Source organism: Acartia tonsa, chromosome 3 (genome assembly GCF_053477335.1).
Source record: "Acartia tonsa isolate MP-2025a chromosome 3, ASM5347733v1, whole genome shotgun sequence".
Lineage (NCBI taxonomy): Eukaryota > Metazoa > Arthropoda > Copepoda > Calanoida > Acartiidae > Acartia > Acartia tonsa.
Window position 1 is genome coordinate 24,381,064 of NC_137262.1, and position 20,250 is coordinate 24,401,313.

At 30.8% G+C, this 20,250-nt stretch overlaps 1 protein-coding gene across 3 annotated transcripts; it reads right to left on the bottom strand.

Annotated features, from left to right (window-relative positions):
- Nucleotides 1-264: 264 nt before the first annotated feature.
- On the bottom strand, nt 265-18,294 carry LOC145315164 (nuclear receptor subfamily 2 group C member 2-like). Of its 3 annotated transcripts, none has more exons than XM_080155202.1 (18): nt 18,199-18,294; nt 12,207-12,260; nt 11,619-11,685; nt 10,879-10,928; nt 10,172-10,230; nt 8,596-8,722; nt 7,470-7,522; nt 6,159-6,286; nt 5,662-5,744; nt 5,367-5,432; nt 4,590-4,655; nt 4,217-4,339; nt 3,851-3,974; nt 2,628-2,723; nt 2,332-2,389; nt 1,637-1,801; nt 1,091-1,215; nt 265-585 (listed from the first exon to the last, which is right to left on the bottom strand). In XM_080155202.1, the coding sequence occupies exons 2-18, from the start codon at nt 12,236-12,238 to the stop codon at nt 337-339; spliced, it is 1,671 nt and encodes a 556-aa protein (XP_080011328.1). In that variant the 5' UTR covers nt 12,239-12,260; nt 18,199-18,294; the 3' UTR covers nt 265-336. The 3 variants fall into 3 exon arrangements, 2 of the variants coding, with proteins under 2 accessions (XP_080011328.1, XP_080011329.1); XM_080155203.1 differs by lacking the exon at nt 18,199-18,294 and adding an exon at nt 12,915-12,994; XR_013877968.1 differs by lacking the exons at nt 1,637-1,801; nt 2,332-2,389 and having other exon boundaries at nt 447-585.
- Nucleotides 18,295-20,250: the final 1,956 nt, after the last annotated feature.

Consider the following 20,250-nt stretch of genomic DNA (forward strand, 5'->3'; position numbering starts at 1 on the left):
ATGTTATTGATTAGTTAAGTTAAGATACTTTAAATTTTTTATACCTAAATGAAGTTCTAGGCCAGAAATTTAAAAAAATCTTATTTCCTACCTTTTACATATTTTCTTCAAGTTCAGTTTGAGTTTTTAATAAACAGTTAGATTATTTAGTTTAATTAGACTTAATGCGAGCATTTGATACATATCACAGAAAGAAATAGTGTAGGCATATAAATTCTAGTTAAACCTTACAGCTTTTTGCGTTAAAGAAATAATTTAAATAATACAAAACATTTATATTTCTTCTTTTCATATAACATAAAATAGTACAAAAAGATATAAAATCATTAAATGATATTAAATATTGTTTAAAATATCAATCTTAACATCATTATCATTTTCGTCAGTCATATCATTATCATTATTGTTATTATTAGTTTCATGTATTGACAAATCCTCCAAATACTGTTGAGTCGAAACAGAAAGGCCATTCTGAGATTGTATGTTATTACAAGATAGAATGGAAGGTGCAGTGCTTATTAGGTGGCAAGGTTGTATAGATGGATTGGTATTGATCATCAGGGGTGTGCCTTCAATACTTGATACCTGGAAATCAAATTACATTTCAGTTGTTACAGCTAGTTACGAATGTAATTTCTTTAAAATACAAAGTGTATTCAAAAAAGATTTATTCCATTTCGATTACCCCCCCCCCCCCTCATAACTAATTCACTAACAATTTTACCTATTATTTTTGTTTATTCCAAAATGATTATATTTCAAAAGTTTTTTTCATATTTTCGTGTAATGAATGTATGTGGTCTTGTTATATTTAGACTATAAGATTACTAGCGGCTGCGCCCATAGTATCAAGAGGCTCTACATTTGAAGCGAAATAGAATAAAAGAAAAATAGCCTAAAACTAAACCCCAAATTTTTATAAAAAAAATAGCATAAAACCATCCCAGGACCTATGAGAAGCTTCACTGTAAGGGGCGACCATATCGGTTGAGTGGTTAAAGATATCCTTCTCTATAGAAAAGAAAACTTACGGGATCACCAAATATGAAAATCTAAATTTTAAAATACGACATTAGGTTCATAATCATACCTGAGTGTTTGAATTTAAGGTGGTTGGTATATTCATTTTAAGAATAAACGGAATAACAGTATCAATTCGAACATTTTCTACCATACCAGAAAAGAAAATTTCCTCCAAACACCAGCTTGACAATCCTTAAATAATGAATGAATTAGATTATTTTCAAAACCATTTTTTACTTGATTCATTACTTTTAAAGCAGTGAATCACAATGCGGTACAATTATTTTTTCATTCTTTTTTAAATTTAAGGTACAAAAATAATATTTATTATTAGAAGTTATGATAATCTTTAATTTTTTTCTATTCTGTAAAGCTTAGGCTTAGGTCAGAACAAACTATAATCCATTTTTTATTTTACATTTTCCCTCTTCCTTTTTCTTTTTGCTTGTCTTTCTCTCTACTTTTTTTCTCGTCTGTTTTCTTTTTTTTTATACTTAATCTCTCATAATACTTGCAAAAATGTTATCATTTTTATTTTGCTGTTATTGGTCGTAATAGTCTTAGTTTCTGTTAACAATAATTTTTGTTGGTGAAGATCAATATTTCAAGTTACCTTTGACCAAAGGAAGAATTTGGAAGGTTTCAAAAATTGATCTTTCTACATTGACAGTAGGATTTAGGGTGACCCTATTATGAACAAAGCTAGTGAAGCTAGCGGACAGGGCTTTGTTTGCCTCTTTGATCGTGCTTATGTCTTCTGTATTGCTCAGCTGTTGATCTAAAAAATATATCATATTTTCCTCTCAAAATTAAAATTTAAATTTTTAACATTCATACTCTTATTAAGTAGGAAGTAAAGGGACAATGGGCTGTTTATTAAACTAGTCCCCAAAGTTTTTAATAACGTTTTCTTATTCGCTAGCTTAACAACTTTGGGGACTTTTTATGAATTTTGATTGGTTGATCATAAGTTGAGTGTCCAAACGTTTCAACCAATTAATGTAACCTACAGAAAAAGAAATTTTGTGTATCATCATTGGGGATGTACATCAATTAATTGGCCATTGTCTTATCCCTTTAGATCCCTAGTAAAATAAATTGTTCATCTCTACCGATTCCTTACTAAAATGATAATGATTGAGAGTGAGAATAATGAATTCAAAATATACAATAACAATTTGAATAACTTATAACAATGAATAAATATGTGTGTTTAAGGAGCTGAAATTTGAGAAAACATTTTTAATTCGCTTTTATGAGACCTGATTAAATTGAATAACTTTAAGAAAATGTTAAATGTAAATTTACCTAAACTGAAGAGAGTTGATAGTTTAAGGTACGAGTAATCCACGTCACTCAGTGGAACCTGGACAAAATTTTGATGAAAATAAACCTGTACACCAAATATATTTACATAATATTGTTACATAATTTGCAATCATTTAAAGCTATTATTATTCGATACAGCAAAAGATACAAATATGAATAGATTTACTATAAGATTTTCAAATAGTTAATTAATAAGGTTGCAGAATGCAGAATGCAAATCAAAATGTTAAAGTTTTCCTTTATGATCAACTTTAACTTGAAGAATCAAATACTACCTTTGAAATAAAGAGGGCAGCTTGAAAAACCTTCTTTGATGTTTCTATCATTTCACTTAGCTTCTCTACTGGCAAACATTCTTCATTTAGCCGCCCCTAAAAATAAATTTGTTACTTTTCCTAAAATCTCATTGTTGAAAAATTAAAAGAAATTATTTACTTTTCAGTTTAGTCGTTTTTTATATAATAAATATATGAAAACGTAAAGAAATTTTATTTTTGGCGTTTAAAAGTAAATCATATGCAGTAATGCACTTATTATAAATATTATATTCCTTGAAGAAAAAATCCGGAAAAAAGCGCAATATAGTTTTACAAGAATGCTAAGTAAATTTATTTTTGACTTATAAACAGAAAAAAATTTAATATATTATAATTCTGTTTATGAAAAAGTATAAAATAGCATATTTTTCATTTACTTGAAAACGTAAAATATCCGGCTGAAGTTTCTTAAGAATTTTTTATAGGATTTGGGCTAATTTTTTTTTATGGTCAACACTAAAGTACAATTTTTTAAAAGTACTGATGAAGCTACTCCTAATGAAACAATATACACGTCAATAATAACCGTAATATTAAATATTAAATGTGTTATTTCTATTAAAACATATTATTTGACAGAAATAGAATATTAGACTTTATTTATTTTATTACTTTTGAAAAAGTACTACTTACATCAAAATTGATTAGTTTTTTTTTCATCTTAGATATTTTTGGTTATTCATAAAACCATTTAATATCATTGGTTATATTACCCATTATCGAACAAAACTTAGGATTGCTAACTTTATCATTATGATTTTGGTATTTAAAATTAAAAACCCCGGGATCATAAATTAAAAATGTCACGCCTGACGTAGCACTTGTACCTTTTTAACAACTTTAGTTATGTCATGGTTTAGTCGAGACTAATTCTCAGTCAGCAGCTAATCTTTTGCCCAGAACAATTTTTTAAAAAAATTTAAAGTATGACGTAATTAGCAATGAGCAGACAAATGACAAATTTCATTATGAATAACCAGGGAGGGAGGGGGTAATATTTCACTAATCCCCAAAGTCTTATAATAGTTATTTCGCGCATCGTATTATAAACAGCTTTCCGCGGATATAGAATGTACAGTTATAAGATTAAAACCAGTTATTTTAGCCCCAAAGTTAATTTATCTGTCATTGTCTTTTCGCTTCGAATCCCTGATAAATAACTGAAGCACAAGTTGACTGACCTGCAAACTATCCGCGACAGCCAGCATAAGTTCATGAATTTTAGCCTGTTGGCTGCACTGTGCCAGTCCTAGCACAAATACGTGGCTCCAACAACCTTTTAACAACTCTACTTGGAGCTCTGATCTGAAACATCATATTTTATTAGTCAAAAGAATCTTTTCCATATCTATCTAGATACCGAATGCTCAGATGATCGATTTCAAACATTACTATTATCGTGCACTTTATTATTTGAGTTTCACCAATGTGAAAGATTTTGACAATTTAAAATTAATAGGGATGCTTTCCCTTGCAAGCACCCGCGATGCCTAAAATTGTGATCGTCAAGCCACTTTGGTGGAATAAATTCAAAGTTATTTCCTTACCTGAATGTCTTAAAAGGTGAAGTGTTTTTGATCCAATTAATAGTGAGGAACAGCAGTCTTGAAGCAGTTTCACAAATAAACTGCAGGCTATTTGTTGTCAACAAAGGTGGACTCAATTCAAATCTGTAATTGTTTGTATATTTTTTTATCAAAAGGGTAAAAAAAATTCTTTCTTTGTAATCTTGTATAATGGAAAGTCAAAGCCCTTACTCCAGGCATGTTAGAAACTTTCCATCAATTACAAACTTCGCAAGAAGATTCTTGTAACCCGTAGGCATAATGTGTAAGGCGTCGCAACTCTATTTATATTATCAGAAATTCCGTAAGTTCATTTTAAACTTATTGTCTAAGGTAATTTGTTTATATTTTTTACCTTGGGTCAAAAATTACTGGAACAGGAGGGACAGAGTTATCTTCTTTCATGTTCCAATCCATATTTCTGAATACAAATAGTATTGTTATTTTTAGATAATAAACTCGTCTGTTATTTGTTGGATTTGGTCAATTATATTACACTAGCGGCTTCGCCCCTAGCCTCTAGGGGCTTTGCCCCAAGATGTTTAATCAAACCAATTTCTCCCCCCAAGAAAATAGTTATAAACCTTCCCAGGACCTATGAGAAGCTACCCTGTAAAGGAGAACCCGATCTGTTCAGCGGTTAGCGAGATCCTTCGCTACAAACAGACAGACAGACAGACAAACAAACAGACATCGTTCTACTTTGTATTATAGATTGAATATTTATTGTGTTTTACAAATAGTGTACAAAATGATTTAAATTTCCATAAGAGGCAACTTTATTTCTCATTTATTGTTCATATTCATACATAAACTATGTCATATTCTTATTGTAATACATATATTCTGAATAAAATGTTGTTTTAAAAAGATAAGATTATTAGATTTCCAAATAAGTGTATGCGCAACAGAAATCAATGATAGATCCGGCTATTATATCAAGACAGACAAACAATGTTAAAATGGAATTATCTAATCAAATTAGAAGGAAATGAAAAGGACCAAATATCTAACTCATAATATTGTGAGCCTTTGAAATAAATTTTAAAAGAAATCTTTTCTATAGTTTTAACGCTCTACTATTCTTTATGGATGTTGTCATCCTTGTTGGTTTCAAAGTGTAACAAACTACCTTACTAATAGACTTGATATGCCACGGATAGATTCAGTCAACGAAAGTCTTTGCTCTGTTGTGTACCTAAATATTTAAATATTGTTTTCTTGGTTAACTAATACTTAATATAGTCTAACCTAAACTAACTTAAAGGGTGGGGGGGGGGGGGTTATTCGCTAGAAATTCACTCATAGGGAATATGCTTAATTACCCAAATAATATTTTTTAGGCACAAACCCAGGTTTTAAAATATATGTTATTTAAAATTTTATGAAACAGATTTTTGTATTGTAGCTTCTAATATTTTCCTCACCTTTCTTGTGTAGAACCAGGCAGAGAATCTTCATTGACAGCAATATCATCCAGGTTTGTACTTCCATCTGGAGCTACAGAAGGCTAGAAATAAAAGTAAAAACAATAGAGAGGAAAGAGGTTAAATAACTGTAAGTCCCCAACCCGTGGACCTTCTGCCACTTTCAATTGGATATTTAAATATATGCAGCCAATAGTGTCGGAAATATTAACATAGCAAAGTCGCTACAAAAGAGCATAAAGCAATTTGCTAGCCCACGAAAAAGGTCCCCAACACTAGATCCAGGTAGTTATCTGGATTTGAAAATGCAAAATCTGAGTAGTCTATAATTTTAATGATAACTATATTGAGGTTTTGGGAGGTTTTATGTTTTTATGCGATAAATTCCACTAAAATTTGAAAAAGAATAAATACCTTCATTCTTTTCTCTGAAATGTGTCTGAAATATAAAATTGGCCATTTTGATGATCATAAGCAACCACATGTCTTCTCAATACCTGTAGAACTGGTTGAAAGATTGGCTCTTTGTCATCCTGTGGTTTACTGGTCGGTAGTTGCCCCTCAATCTGTTGTTGGAGTAGATTGTGAGGTCGTCTCTCACCCTGCACAGCTGTTACACGCGGAGCTGCAATATAATAGAATCTATCCCACAACAAAAGCATTAGTATAGTGTTGTCACTCTTCAATAACTAGCGGCTTCGCCCGTTATTTTTTTTAATTCAGGGGCGGCATTTTAGGGGCGTTTGAAGTACCCCCCACCCCCAAGTATTTTTAAAAAGGATATTGCATATAAATGGTGTATAAATATAAGCTTTAGAAAAATCATATAGATATTTGATTAAATTTAAGTTTATATATTTTTTACTTTAAATATAAATTATGATGAATTTAAAATTATTAGAAAATTTTTTTTAAGGTCTTATATAAAAAAAATATTATACATATATTTCGAAAAATACATTTTACAAAATGTGCGTAGTTATTTTCACATCCTTAATTCTATTGAAAACCTTATATATCATTCTTATGAAGGATTCTTTACAGAAGAAATGAAAATTAATTATTCAGCTACTCTTTAAGTAACAATGTCTGGCTGTTTTCTCCTGTCCTTTTCTCTTCAATATTTTTATTCGTTGACTAAACAACTTTGGTGACTTTTATTGAATTTTGATTTGTTGTTGGTTTTGATTAAGTTGCGTGATCAAACGTATAACCAAAAATTGTTAACTATATAAAAAGGGTATTTTGTGTATCATCATTGGGGATGTACATCAATTTATCAGCCATTGTCTTATCCATTAAGATCCCTGCTGTATAGCTCTGTCCTCTTGTTGGTTAATATATATAAACTTTTCCCTCATTGGTTGATGGTAAACTTATCTGCTTATTGGCTTCAAATTTATAATTTATTATCTTTATAGACATAATTGTCCAAACAGTACATGTCCATTTTTCAAAGCGAAGCTTTTCTATAATTCGAGCGTTCTGGAACGGACGGCATTTTTCATTAATTTAGGTATTTTAGAATTGCCCTATAATAGATTTCAAACTTTGAATGGTAATTCCTGTAGTAGTTAGGTACGATTTAGAAAGCATAACAACCTATATAATCGTTACCAGAATATTCGTCCAGTTTAAACATTTTGAATTTTAAATTTTACAAATTCTTGGATTTTTGGAATACGGATTCCTAGGACAACAAAGTACTATGTTATATGCAAAGCATCTCTATAATCAAGTCCTAAAAATGTAAGTATGTTCTTAAACATTACCCTGTGTTTAATATGATAAACGAAATTTAAACTTACAATCACTTTTCATTCCCATGGCCAAGCACTTCTTGAGTCGACAATGTTGACACCTAAACATAACAAATGCTAGACAAATACTAGAGACGTTAAAAATTGTACCTACTGTTGTTATTTATGGCACGTGACACTAATAGTGAGAGAAGGGGGAATGCCTTGGATCGTAAATATGCGCAAATAATTACCATGCACAATTACGACATCCAGACAAAGTTGTTTCAACAAAGGGTTGGTTGTATGTAGGGTTGGGCCGGATACTTTTTTGGCCGGATACCGGATATCCGGCTGATTTCAAATGCCGGATATCTGGTAACCGGCCGGATATCCGGCCAACGCCGGATATCCGGCAAATATCCGGTTATCCGGCCAAATTACCGGATATCCGGCCGGATAACCGGCCAAATTACCAGATATTAAAGTAGTAAAAAAAATTTCTTCAGAAATCTTATATAAATTTACATAAAGTTAAACTTATTCAGAAAAATGTTCTTCTAGCTTCAATAATAAGAAAATTATAGCCATTTAAGATTTAAAAAAGCAGAGATTTTTGGTGTAAAGTAGAAAAAATTATAGAGCCGGATATCCGGCCGGATAGTTTCAATATCCGGTATCCGGCCGGATATCCGGCCCCACCGGATATCCGGCCCAACCCTAGTTGTATGTTAACCTTTTCGAACACAGTAATAGTGTCTGACTGATTATGACGTAACAAAAAAATTGGCCAATGAGAGGCCGTTATTGACAATGGTAAAATTTATAGTGGCCTCTCATTGGCTAATTTTTTTTGTTACGTCATAATCAGTCAGACACTATTATTGTGTTCAACCTTTTCTATTTAATACCTATTTCTATGGTTTTTATTGACATGACAGTGACCAGATCCCCTGCACTTGTAGCCTTTTCTATTTATTACCTGTTTCTATGGTTTTTATTTATATGACAGTCACCAGATCCTCTGCACTGGTAGCCTTTTCTATTTATTACCTGTTTCTATGGTTTTTATATATATGACAGTCCCCAGATCCCCTGCACTTGTAGCCTTTTCTATTTATTACCTGTTTCTATGGTTTTTATTTATATGACAGTCACCAGATCCCCTGCACTGGTAACCTGTTCTATTTATTACCTGTTTCTATGGTTTTTATTTATATGACAGTCACCAGATCCTCTGCACTGGTAGCCTATTTGTTTTCTGATGGATCTTTTAAAGAATCCTTTACATCCCTCACAGCTGATTGCTCCATAATGGCGACCTAAAAGAAGAAATAATTTAAATTTTTAATTTAATTTAAGCATAAAATTGTATATGAATCTTTGATGGAGTAAAGAAAATTATACCCCTCTCCCCAAATCTCAATAATGGTAGCTTAAAAAAGAAAAACTTTTATAAAAAGACATTTTAAGACTTGGAGGTTTCATTATATTGGTCCCGGCACTAAAATTACAAATAAAAGATCAAACGTTCATACGGTCGTATAAAGTAAGTTCCAGATATGTTGTTTAATGTTCCTTGGTTTTACAAAAATCTAGGAAATAAATGCAGCGGCTTTATACCATACAAGCGGCTTCGCCCCTAGCCTCTAGGGGCTTTGCCCCCAGATATAATAAAAAATAAAAAAATAAAGTACTACTGGTGCTTGGTCTAATGTGTTCCCAAGAAAATTATTTTTTTTAAGGGGGAGGGGATTTTTTTTTTTGGGGGGGGGGTTGGGGGTGGGGGGTGTCCTACCCCCCAAGAAAATAGCTTAAAACCACCACAGGACAAATAGGTATATACCCTGAAGAGTAGAATCCGATCGGTTCAGTGGACCGAGATCTTAAGGGACGGACAGATAGACAGACGGATGGACAGACAGACAGACGGACAGACAGACATCATTCTACTTTGTATTATAGATAATATCTGGGTAAATCTCAATTATCTCGTAAAATTTCCAAATAATCTTCTTAAAAAGTAAAATCCGTAAAAAAATTTTTGCTTTGATGTATTATGAAAATTTGCGCTAATGATAATCTTTTTTATGATGTTTTTCCTTGTCTTTATATCAAAATACACTTTAAGGAATGAATAATCTCACATGTTAAAATAAATTGAGTAAAATATGTCAGATGATACAAATTTAAAATTTAGAAGGTGTTTCCCTTGAAATATTCTTAAAATATATTAATTACTTCATTATCTTAAATTTTTGTCTTAAATCTTGTTTGTCATATTTTATCTAAATTTATGAATGATTTAGGTTCACGTTTTGAACGTGATTATATTTAAGCCCGCGACCGTGGCTCAACACGTAGCGCATCCGCTCATCGTCAGGGGTGGGATAGGTTTTAATCTCGACCCAAAACCGAAACAGGCGCAACTCATTACCATGCACAGTAAGCACTTCTCAGACAAAAGTAGTGCAATCAAAGGGTTGGTTGTCTGTTGGATGTTACTTATCCTAATATCCACCAGTGGGCGTTAGAGTATTGCATCCCATTACAAGCAGGTTCTCTAGGTGATGATCACTTGAAATTGAAGGAGAATACCGCCTTAATGAGGTAATTGGTAATAATAAGTTTTGTGTTTATTATTTAAGCATGTTTAAAGGGATACAACAATATATAGATCATATATATAGATCATGTCCTCCCATTTATATTTGTGAAATTCACCCATTGGTAGGTTTTATTTTTGGAGGAACGAAAGGGATGTAGATTACCTGAAGCTCTATCACCACAAACCACACAAAACTCTATCTGATGTACTTGTGCCAAGGGTCTAAAACAATTTGCAATAACTAATTTATTAAAATTGATTCGTTATCTACAATTTTAAAAATTTATTGTAATTGTTTTTTTTCTGAAAAAAAATTAATAAGATTCTACCATCTAATTTTTAGAATTATCGATAGCCCAAATAAAATGTATTAACTGCAATATTAAAGTCAAATTGATTAGAATAACAAATAAAAGTATTGAAAAATCACGAAACCTTTAAACAGTTATTTTACTTTTTTACTAATTGTCAAATGTATATACTTGATTATATGTGATATTATTATACAATTTTTACTAATTTATATAACAATCTAATTGTCTCTGATAAAAGGCAAATTAAAACTTTCATATGAGTAGATTATTTTTTGTTGTTGTATTTGCCTAGCTTGAATACTCATAATGAGTCTTTAAAAAATTGCTATGATAGCAAATTTATACATGGAAAAGTGGCCTTTTCATTTTGACCATGTATAAGGATTCTTGTAGCAATAAAGTATACTATTTTTTTCTGTTTCTAGATGTATAAATTTTCTTAATTATCATAAGCTCTATCTTTGCTCATAAAAGTGTATTTATGAGATTATCTGGATTCTTAGCTTTGTTGTAGTATGTTGTCATCCTTGTAATGTTATTATCACATTCTAAATACCTTTGAATTGGTGCACTTAGTTGGATTGTTGGTCTCTCAAAGGCGACCGTCTAGAATAAGAATATTTAGTATTTTTGCTTAGGTATGTGACATTAAGAGATATAAGTTTTCCGGAATTTTAATGTAGGGAGTAGATTTGAAATCTGCATCAAATTTTAAGGATTTTTTATAAAATTTGTTTTTTTGTAAAATTCTTTATCTAAAAGCGGAAATACATTTTAAGTTAATTAATTTTGACCAATAGGATAGGTGGATTTTAAACTACCTGCGCTCTAATTGGTTGAATGATGTACGACATCCAATCAGAGCGCAGATTTTTTAAATCCACCAATCACGGATGCCAAAATTAATTAACTTAATTTGTATTTCCGCTTTTAGATAAAGAATTATACAAAAAACGAATTATATAAAAAATCCTTAAAATTTGATGCAGATTTCAAATCTACTCCCTACATTACAATTCCGGAAAACTTATATCTCTTAATGTGACATGTCTATCAACTATGATAGATTTTATAATTTTATCTATTTTAAGCAATAAGCATACATACATATATTTGATTGACTAATTCAGGTTTGTATATTGTATTAAAATAAAAATATAATTTATCATTTTAAGGTGGAAGTAGATAAAAAAAAGTTGGCGTGCAAGGGGATGACTGCAACCCCTTTTACCTACTCCTTATTCGAAACCCTGTGCATGCGACTGTATTGAAAGAAACTATTTATATGTTTTCTACCTGCACCAAAGTTCGTTGTTTTGGAATAAGATGAACATTTCCAAGTGTCAAGCGCTCTTTTAACTCCCTAAAAAAGGTTGCAAAAATTTTATATTTATCTTTAAAAGGATATTTAATTTATCTAAGCAATGGAAAGCGTCATGCGTGACGTCATAAAATAGTTTTTAAAAAGGGTTGCTAGTAGAAGTTGGAAAGGAAACCCCTAAAAAGAGATGGGTATAGACGTAATTTTATGACGTCACACTTGTCACTTTTCAGCTCTTCTTTTTATTCTTTTAAAATATCTGTCATTCGTTTTCAGTCTTATAAATACATCGTGCATAACTCAAAGTCAGAACCTTTAATTTTCTTTCTCGTATTCATTCGAAACCGATTAATATCCGGTGGAACAGAACCGGTTCCTATCCAGTTTTCTTCGAATATAAAAATTTTATATCCACGGAAAGCTGTTTATAATACGATGCGAGAAATTCCCATTCTTCAACTTTCCTCCGAAAGTTATAACCTAATGAAAAAAGTTGCTAATAACAAATAAAATTTTCTATTAGCCGCTGAGTTTGTTTGTTGTATAGTTGTTAAAAAATTTACCTTAATTTGACATCCCAATCATCTAAATTCATCTTTGTAATGGTTTAAGCAGATCTAAAAACATAAAATTCAACAGCAAGGACTTTAACTTTAGTGGAGTTATATACTTGATGTTTTTATTATTAAATCAAATAAAAAAATTTAAAAAAATTAAAACAAATGTTTTAAATTAATTTTATTTATTTTTCTCATATCCTTTTTTACGTTAAAAATACCGAAATAGAAATTTCGTAGATTTTGACGTAATTAGAGATTTTTTAAATAGAGATATAAAGATTAATATTTTATTAACTTCAATATAATACATGAATAGTACCAGTACGATGATTGCAACATCAATAAGCTGCGAATCATTCACGGAAATTAATAGAAAAAAACAGACGAATCTCAAATTGTAATTTATAGAGAAGATACTCAATATTCGTGGAAATATTCACATGAAAGTATTGAACTATGTATATCTTTTTAGCAGCTAAAATAATTATTATCTTCAATGTAGTGATATTGACGGGTAGACAAAAAAAAGCAGGTACTAGAGAAAATTAAATAGCATCCGAGAAAATCACAGTTTCAATTTAAACCAAGGCGGTAAGGATGGTCAAAGGGACAAAATGAAGATTGGTCATACGAACCTTTAAACAAATTTAGAAATCTTTCTTTAATATAGATATTCGATATTTCATAAAATTTTGCGATTGTTGGTTACACCTTATTCCTGATTAATTCTAGAGTAGAGACGCTGCTACGGAAATCACGTATGTTAACCTGTTTGTATAAATATTAATACTGCTTCCCAACTTGTGCCAGAAGAATATTAACCCATGGAGTAACCTGACCCCGGTTTACCTACAGGGATACAGGGATAGCACTATGGACACTAAATTAATTCTACTCCCATTTTCATAGAATGTAATATTTTTCTATTGGTAGCACTAAAATAATGGAAGAGTTTGGACACTGGAGAATAGATATATGTATATATCTTTATTCAAATAATTTTCTCTTTTAGAAATTTCGGATTCGGGAGTATTAATTCAAATTTACCATTGGCATTAAACTATTCTAAGACATATTGCTTCATTTAGTTATAGATATATAGATGCATCAGTAATAATCATTTATTAGCTTAAATATTGATGTAAAAATAATAAAATAATGTCATTATTATTAAGTATAGTTTGGTAGTTAAGATATAAGTAAAAAAAACTATGGCTTCTTTCGCTAAAAGCCATGTGGACGACATAAGGTGTTGAGTTGATATTGTTAGTCAACTTACTAAGGAGTAAGGCCACCTCAAAGTTTTCTTGTATAAATTATCCCCTGCATTCCTGGCGCAGGATTAACTATAGCTAGGAGAGGTAACTTAATAGTTTTTATAAAAAACATATTTATTCATATGTAAAGTCTGTTATAGTTAGGTCATGATGCCACGGAGAAAAGGGTATGTAAATCCTATGATTAGAAATGTGAAATTATGGAAAGAAGTCTAATATTTTAGGATAAGATTTAAACTTATTTGCAAAGATCATTTAAGGAAATTATGAAAGCGCAGTAATGTGCCTAGAGGAAGCAAAATCAAGCCTCTCAAGTTTCCATTTTAAGGAGGTGTTAACACAAATTAAACAAACTAGCACAAATAAAGTGCATAAAAAGCATTCATGATTAAATTATAAATAACCAAATTGAATGTATCTCAAAGAATGAAACTGTCATATTAACAAAGGAATTGTAGTACACAATATTCATAACAAAATCTGGCAAAAAAAGTTCCATTTTATAAAAAGTTTGTTTCTAAGCACTTTTTACTAATAATCTTATTTTGTTCCTTTAAGATACTGTTAAGTAAATTAATATTATTTTTAAGTCGAATTTATTTTGATAGATAAAAATCTTTGGGAATAGTCCTTTTCGTAACATCGCCCCATAAGGGGCGATTCGTCGTATTTTTAAAATGGCTTTTTATAGGTTATTTTAGGTTAGGTTAGGTTATATTGGGTTAGGTGATTGCCCCACAGGGTTAAAGCCCCCCGCAGGGGCTAGAAATAGGAGAAAAGCTACTGTGAAAAATACGAAAAATCGTCCCATAAGGTGCGATGTTATGAAAGGGACTATACCCAAATCTTTAATATTTTTAGACAAGGAAATGACAATGATGATAAATTTAAACTCAACCTTTTCCATGAGTGTTCGGCAGCCGCGCGTCATCCGTTACTAAGCCTCAAATTTAAAACCGTTTGGATACTTTGAAATCTTTTTTGAAAAGTGAATCGGCCATATTTGTGTCAGTTTTAGATCCAGTTGATTATTAAAATTTTAAAAGGTTGATTTCCCTGAGTAATACAAGCGTAAGACGTGCGCAGCTGCAGAGCCCTATTTTTTAAAACTGACCTAAGAATTAAAGTTTTTTTTATATCTATTGATCTTCCTTTACCTATTACCCATATTTACAAATCAAACACTTAAATGATTTGGAAATGTATGTTTTTTGTTGGATTGAAAATTTTAGAAAATTCCAATTTAAAATTAGAAGTGAAAAAAGTAATCAAAAAGTACCAAATATTACCATGTTGCTTGTTTTTTGTTTTCATTTGTTTTGATTATTGTACTAATTTTGGTCCAATATTTTTTGCCATTTTTAGGGTCGGTCCGTCCGTACGTCCGTCCGAGATAGATAGTTTTTATTCGTTAATTTAGGCATGTTAGAATTGTCCTATCGATTTCAAACTTTGCATGATGATTCCTGTAGTAGTTAGGTACGATTTAGAAAGCGTAGCAACTCTATAATCATTACCAGAATGTCCGTACGTCCATTTTAAACATGTTGATTTTTCTACTTTTTTAACAACAAATTTTCAAGTGTTTTAATTATCCGTTTGATCTGATTTTTGGTATATTGATTCCTGGGACAACAAAGAACAATATTATAAGCGAGGCAACTCTATAATCAAGTCCAAAAATGTAAGTATGTCCATAAACATTATCCTGTTTTTAAGCAGTTTTTCAACAAATTTACCTACAATTTTGATTCGACATTTATACATTTATGTTCCGATTTTTCAGTTCAGATACTATACAAGTGTTAATGTCCGTTTGTCCTACCGTTTCAGTGCTTCGCTTTTATGGATGTTGTCATCCTTGTTTTCTACAAAAATACATGCACTTTAAAGTACTGAACACCTAGAAACAGAAAATTTATATTTAAAACAAACATCTATAAAAAGCGGGAATAACAAAAGTATGTTTTAAAAATAAGTTTCAAATCTGGAAAAAGAGTTGACAACATTCATGACAAGCGAATCATAGAAATAAAAACTTATAAAGCTAAAGTGAATATTTATATTTTAATTAGATCTAGGAAAATCTTCATAATAGATTTGAGAATAAATATTTTACTTCAACCAAGTAATGACCATGTAGAACAAAAACACAAATAAGTATGAGTTAAAGAGTAACTTTGCTCCTATTTTTTCAGAAGTTTAATTTAGATTTACTATATTTTTTTTGTTTATTTTTATCTTATTGCATAGATCTATTTGGGTTTCATGTTCTAGCAGATTTTTGAGTATTGAGTTCTATAATTTCTTTCTGTTCAATATACATACCGTTACTTTTTTATTAGAACTTTGTTAACCCTATTAAAAAAACGAGGGAAAAAAATAATGTGGATAGACTTAACTATATAGGTTCAAAAATGTTTAATGTAAGGTCAAGAAATAGTTTAGCTGGTTTAAAAAAAAAACATAATTTTGTTAAAATTTGGCGACAAAGGATTTAATAAACGATTTACAGTCATAAAGACATAAACTTCAAATCGATGGCCAAAATTAAAATGTTAATTCTAACAGGGTTAGCATGTATCATGCATAAATTCGCAGGGATATCCAGGAATCCAAAATGATTATAAACAAAATTACAACTTTAATAGATCAAAATCATTGGTTGAAAAGATTAGACACAATTTTGGACTAACCAATCAAAATGAAATAAAAGTAATAGAGTTTTGTCAAAAATTCATCCTGTATCCATGAGTAAGATAAAGTGGATATAAAACTTTTCGTACCATTGTGATTAACATTACAATATCCGTTCCCTCCCTGATTAATTCGGGAATGCAGGACCAATTTTACAACCCTTTCAATATATTACATAAACCTAGTAGACCGAGAATGTACACAAGTCTAATAAGTACAGGTCAAATAATTACCAAATTATTGCTTCTAAAATTTGAATAAATATTTGGTTTCAAAAGTTTTTATTTTGTACAGATTAGCAAATAAACGCATAAAATATTTAGAATTCTCTAGAAAAATTTCTATGCACAAAATATGTTGTACAAAATTGGACCCTGAATTAGCATACCATTTTTTCAATATGTAACCCTTAACATTTTGATTGCGCAGCTATACTATAATAACTTGGGGTATGTAGTACAGTCATGTTTCTTGTCAGTATTGTAGTCATATGTGTATTAACAAAAATAATATTCTCAATTTTAAATGAGAAAATGTCATACAAAATGATTTATTGACAAAATGAGTATCCTAACTATTACATTTTAGTCATCAGTTTTATATTTAATTTAACTTCATAATACTCTATTTTCCTTACTTAGTATGATCTTAGCTTGTAATTGCTGCGCTAGATTAGAATATAATTTTCCTTGTTAAAATTGCAATTTTCCAAAGAAAGGTCAGATTGCAAATTTCTTGTGTGAGAGAATTACATATTTCCAGGGAGGAAGGGGACAATCGGCTGTTTATTACATTAGTCCCCAAAGTAATTGTAATAACATTTTATTATTCGTTCGCTTTAAACCTTGGGGATATTTGTAGAATTTTGATTGGTTGGTCTATTATTTGAGTGTCCAAAAGTTTCAACCACTAATTGTAATCTATAAAATTGTTAATTTCATTTTGTGTATCATCATTTGTTATGTACATCAATTTATTGACTATTTCTTATCCCTTTAAATCTCTGACATATTTCTCTGTGTTGAAAGAATCAGAGATAAAGTGACAGACGAATAAAGTGAGTTTTAGAGTAGATTCATATCTGCCAAATCACTAAATATACTCTTTTTAATTAACTGACAAACAAAGAGAGTTGTACAGCATCTTCGTTTTTTATTATGAAAGTTTTTACAAGTAACTTATCTCTTTTGCCCTAGAAATTGAAATATAAGGCACGAATGAGAAGAATTTTAGCGTGCAATATTTTTTTCTACCAAGCATATTTTGCATATATCTAAAAATATTTGGAGGAAATTTTGGTTCAACTGCAAATAAACCATACTTAATGAAGAATGCTTATTTTTTGCAAATTTGGTAAAAGTAGCAAAATTAAGGGCTAGAAGAACCCGCATATAATTAGATTATCTATAATACAAAGTAGCTTGATGTCTATCCGTCTGTCTGTCCTTCCCTTAAGATCTTGGTAACCACTGAACCGATCGAATTTTACTCTTCAGGATATATACCTATTGGTGCTGTGGTGTTTTTAAGATATTTTATTGGGAGATGCTAAACCCCAACCCCCCCAAAAAACAAAAAAAATCCCCCCCCCCCACTTTTTTTGTTAACTGGAAGTTAGTTCTTCATATAAAACTACTGGCAGCACCAGTAGTACTTAATTTTATATTTTTTAATTACCTCTTCGGGCAAAGCCCCTAGAGGCTAGGGGCAGAGCCGCTATCCATTATGAGAGAAAAATAAGTTTTTCATCAATTCAATAATATAAATAACACAATACAATTATATAAACAAAATCTGAATAATTCTACATTACATAAATAAATAAATACGAAACAAAACTTCTTGCTTTTAATCAATAGCAATTTGAAAAATGTTGGGTAAAATATTACTAAGGCATTCTCTTTAAAGTATGACATGATCATGACGAATAATTTAAAATGAGTGTTGTTGCGGGTTACTATAAACAGATTTTAGAGTATATGCGCTCTTAAAATGAGAAAATTAAAATAATAAGGTTTTACCTTAGTGAAAATAAGTGTTTCAATTAACTTCTACGCGAGTACTCTTGTTAGTGTAGGCTGACCGCAAAAGGCTGACTGAATGCCCTGGCCTCAAGCACATAAAGGGACCTCAGGTCTCTGGGCTGGCCTTTAGACCCGCCCTTCCATCACCTCCCCTTTTCAATAGCCAACATTTTCACCTTTTTTAGAATCCCCTAGCACTGGCCTTTTGAAGTGTGCTACATCTTCCACCCAAGTGTCATTACTCAAAAGACAAAATACCCCTTACAACACCCGACCACAAAATGCGTAAATGTGGCATTTTTTGGATGAAATTAAGAAAAGTCATCTTGAAAAAATCATGACTTTGATAAAATGGAAATCTGACTTTATGCAGAAGTGAAGACACACTTGTCTTTAAGCGTCCCATTCCCGTGCATGAACTCATAGAAAAATAATTTTACTTAGAACTTAGGAGGGTTTTAAATAAAACAGCAAGTAAAGCTGAAGTAACATGTGCGCAAATAAATATTTCCACCAATCGTGTTAGAGAAAACAGCGAAGATAAATTTTTTGAAATTTCCTCTCTCTTCCTGATGAATATAAGCACTTCCTAATAATCACTTTAAAAGATTTTTTGCCTATGTTTTTGTCCCTTAAAATCTTTCAATTTTCTTAGGTTCAATTCTGGGTTTTAGAGATTCAAGAGTAACATTTTCTCCCATTTGTTCTGTTCCTTCTCAAATAGAAAAAAAAACCTGTAGGACCATTAACAAGCTTTCCTTAAAATTATCTATTATGTTGTTTCGTCAATGTTCTTGGACACCGAACATATAGCTATTTAGGTGTAAAGAACAGTAAAATAAAATAATGCTTTTAATTTAAAAATGCGGGAATGTAAAAACTTCCCTGAAAAGCCCCTAACTAATTGTTTACCTAGAAAGCTTCGAGTCAGGTCCCTTCATTTACACAGATACAAACACGAAAACAAGGATAGCAACATCCATAAAAGCCAATATCAATAATCGAAAACCTTATTTTAAAAACAATTTTAATATGTACAAGTACATTAAATGGAAAAAGCAAATAGTTATTCAAATTTGACGGGATTACAGAGGTGTTACGCTGTGTAGATTGTACCCCATCGCTTTGGATATCGTCTTACAAGGTTTTAAATCGATAAGACTTGTTTAACATACCATAGACTCATAGTTAACTTGCAATCTGACTGTTATAACGTGCAGAAGAGCGAAATAAAATTAAATGCAGAGAAGCTTTGCTTTTAAAAATAAACCGGACGAAGGGATCTTTCACAAAAATATGGGGGTTGGGGGAGGGGGGGGGGAAGCATATACACATATAAGAGGAGTGTTAAAGCCTTAGAAAAACAAAGAGGGAGATTGGGCGATTAAAGGGAAATGTATGGAGGCGAGGGAAAGGTTTGTAGTAGCTGGAAAGGTCATCTTATTGTAAATGTACCTGGCTAAACTCAACTTTGCCCGGCACAACGAAAAGGTCACAGGGCTACTTAACACTATTTTTAATAAAAGTAATCATTAAATTAATATTGTTTTCAATTATAATATCAAGGCTATTAATGACCTTAAATTGTGGAGTAAAATATAAGCCTGTTAGTCCATTTGCAGTGTGTTATATTTTCTTTTTATGTTAGGCAGGTTATTTTCCATTTTAATCAATATAATCAGGCAGTGATTGATAAAAAGCTTTGAACGGATTCATTAAAAATAATATATAGGTATATTAAAAAGAATCGGGATTAACCGGGGACCTTGATGGATAAGACAATGAACGATAAATTGATGTACATCCTTAATGATAATAAAACAAAACTTTTAAAGATTAGATTTATTTGTTGTAAAATATGGATGCTGCAAGGTTGGAACAAAACAATCAAAATTCAATAAAAGTACTCAAAGTTTATTTAGCCAACGAGCTTCTAGTAAAACTTTGGGTACCGGTGTTATTTATAGTTTAATGACCACTTATTCTCTGGGTCAAAAAATTTAAGTTAGACAAATCAAATGCAATTGAATAGCTTGTGATGTACCTAAA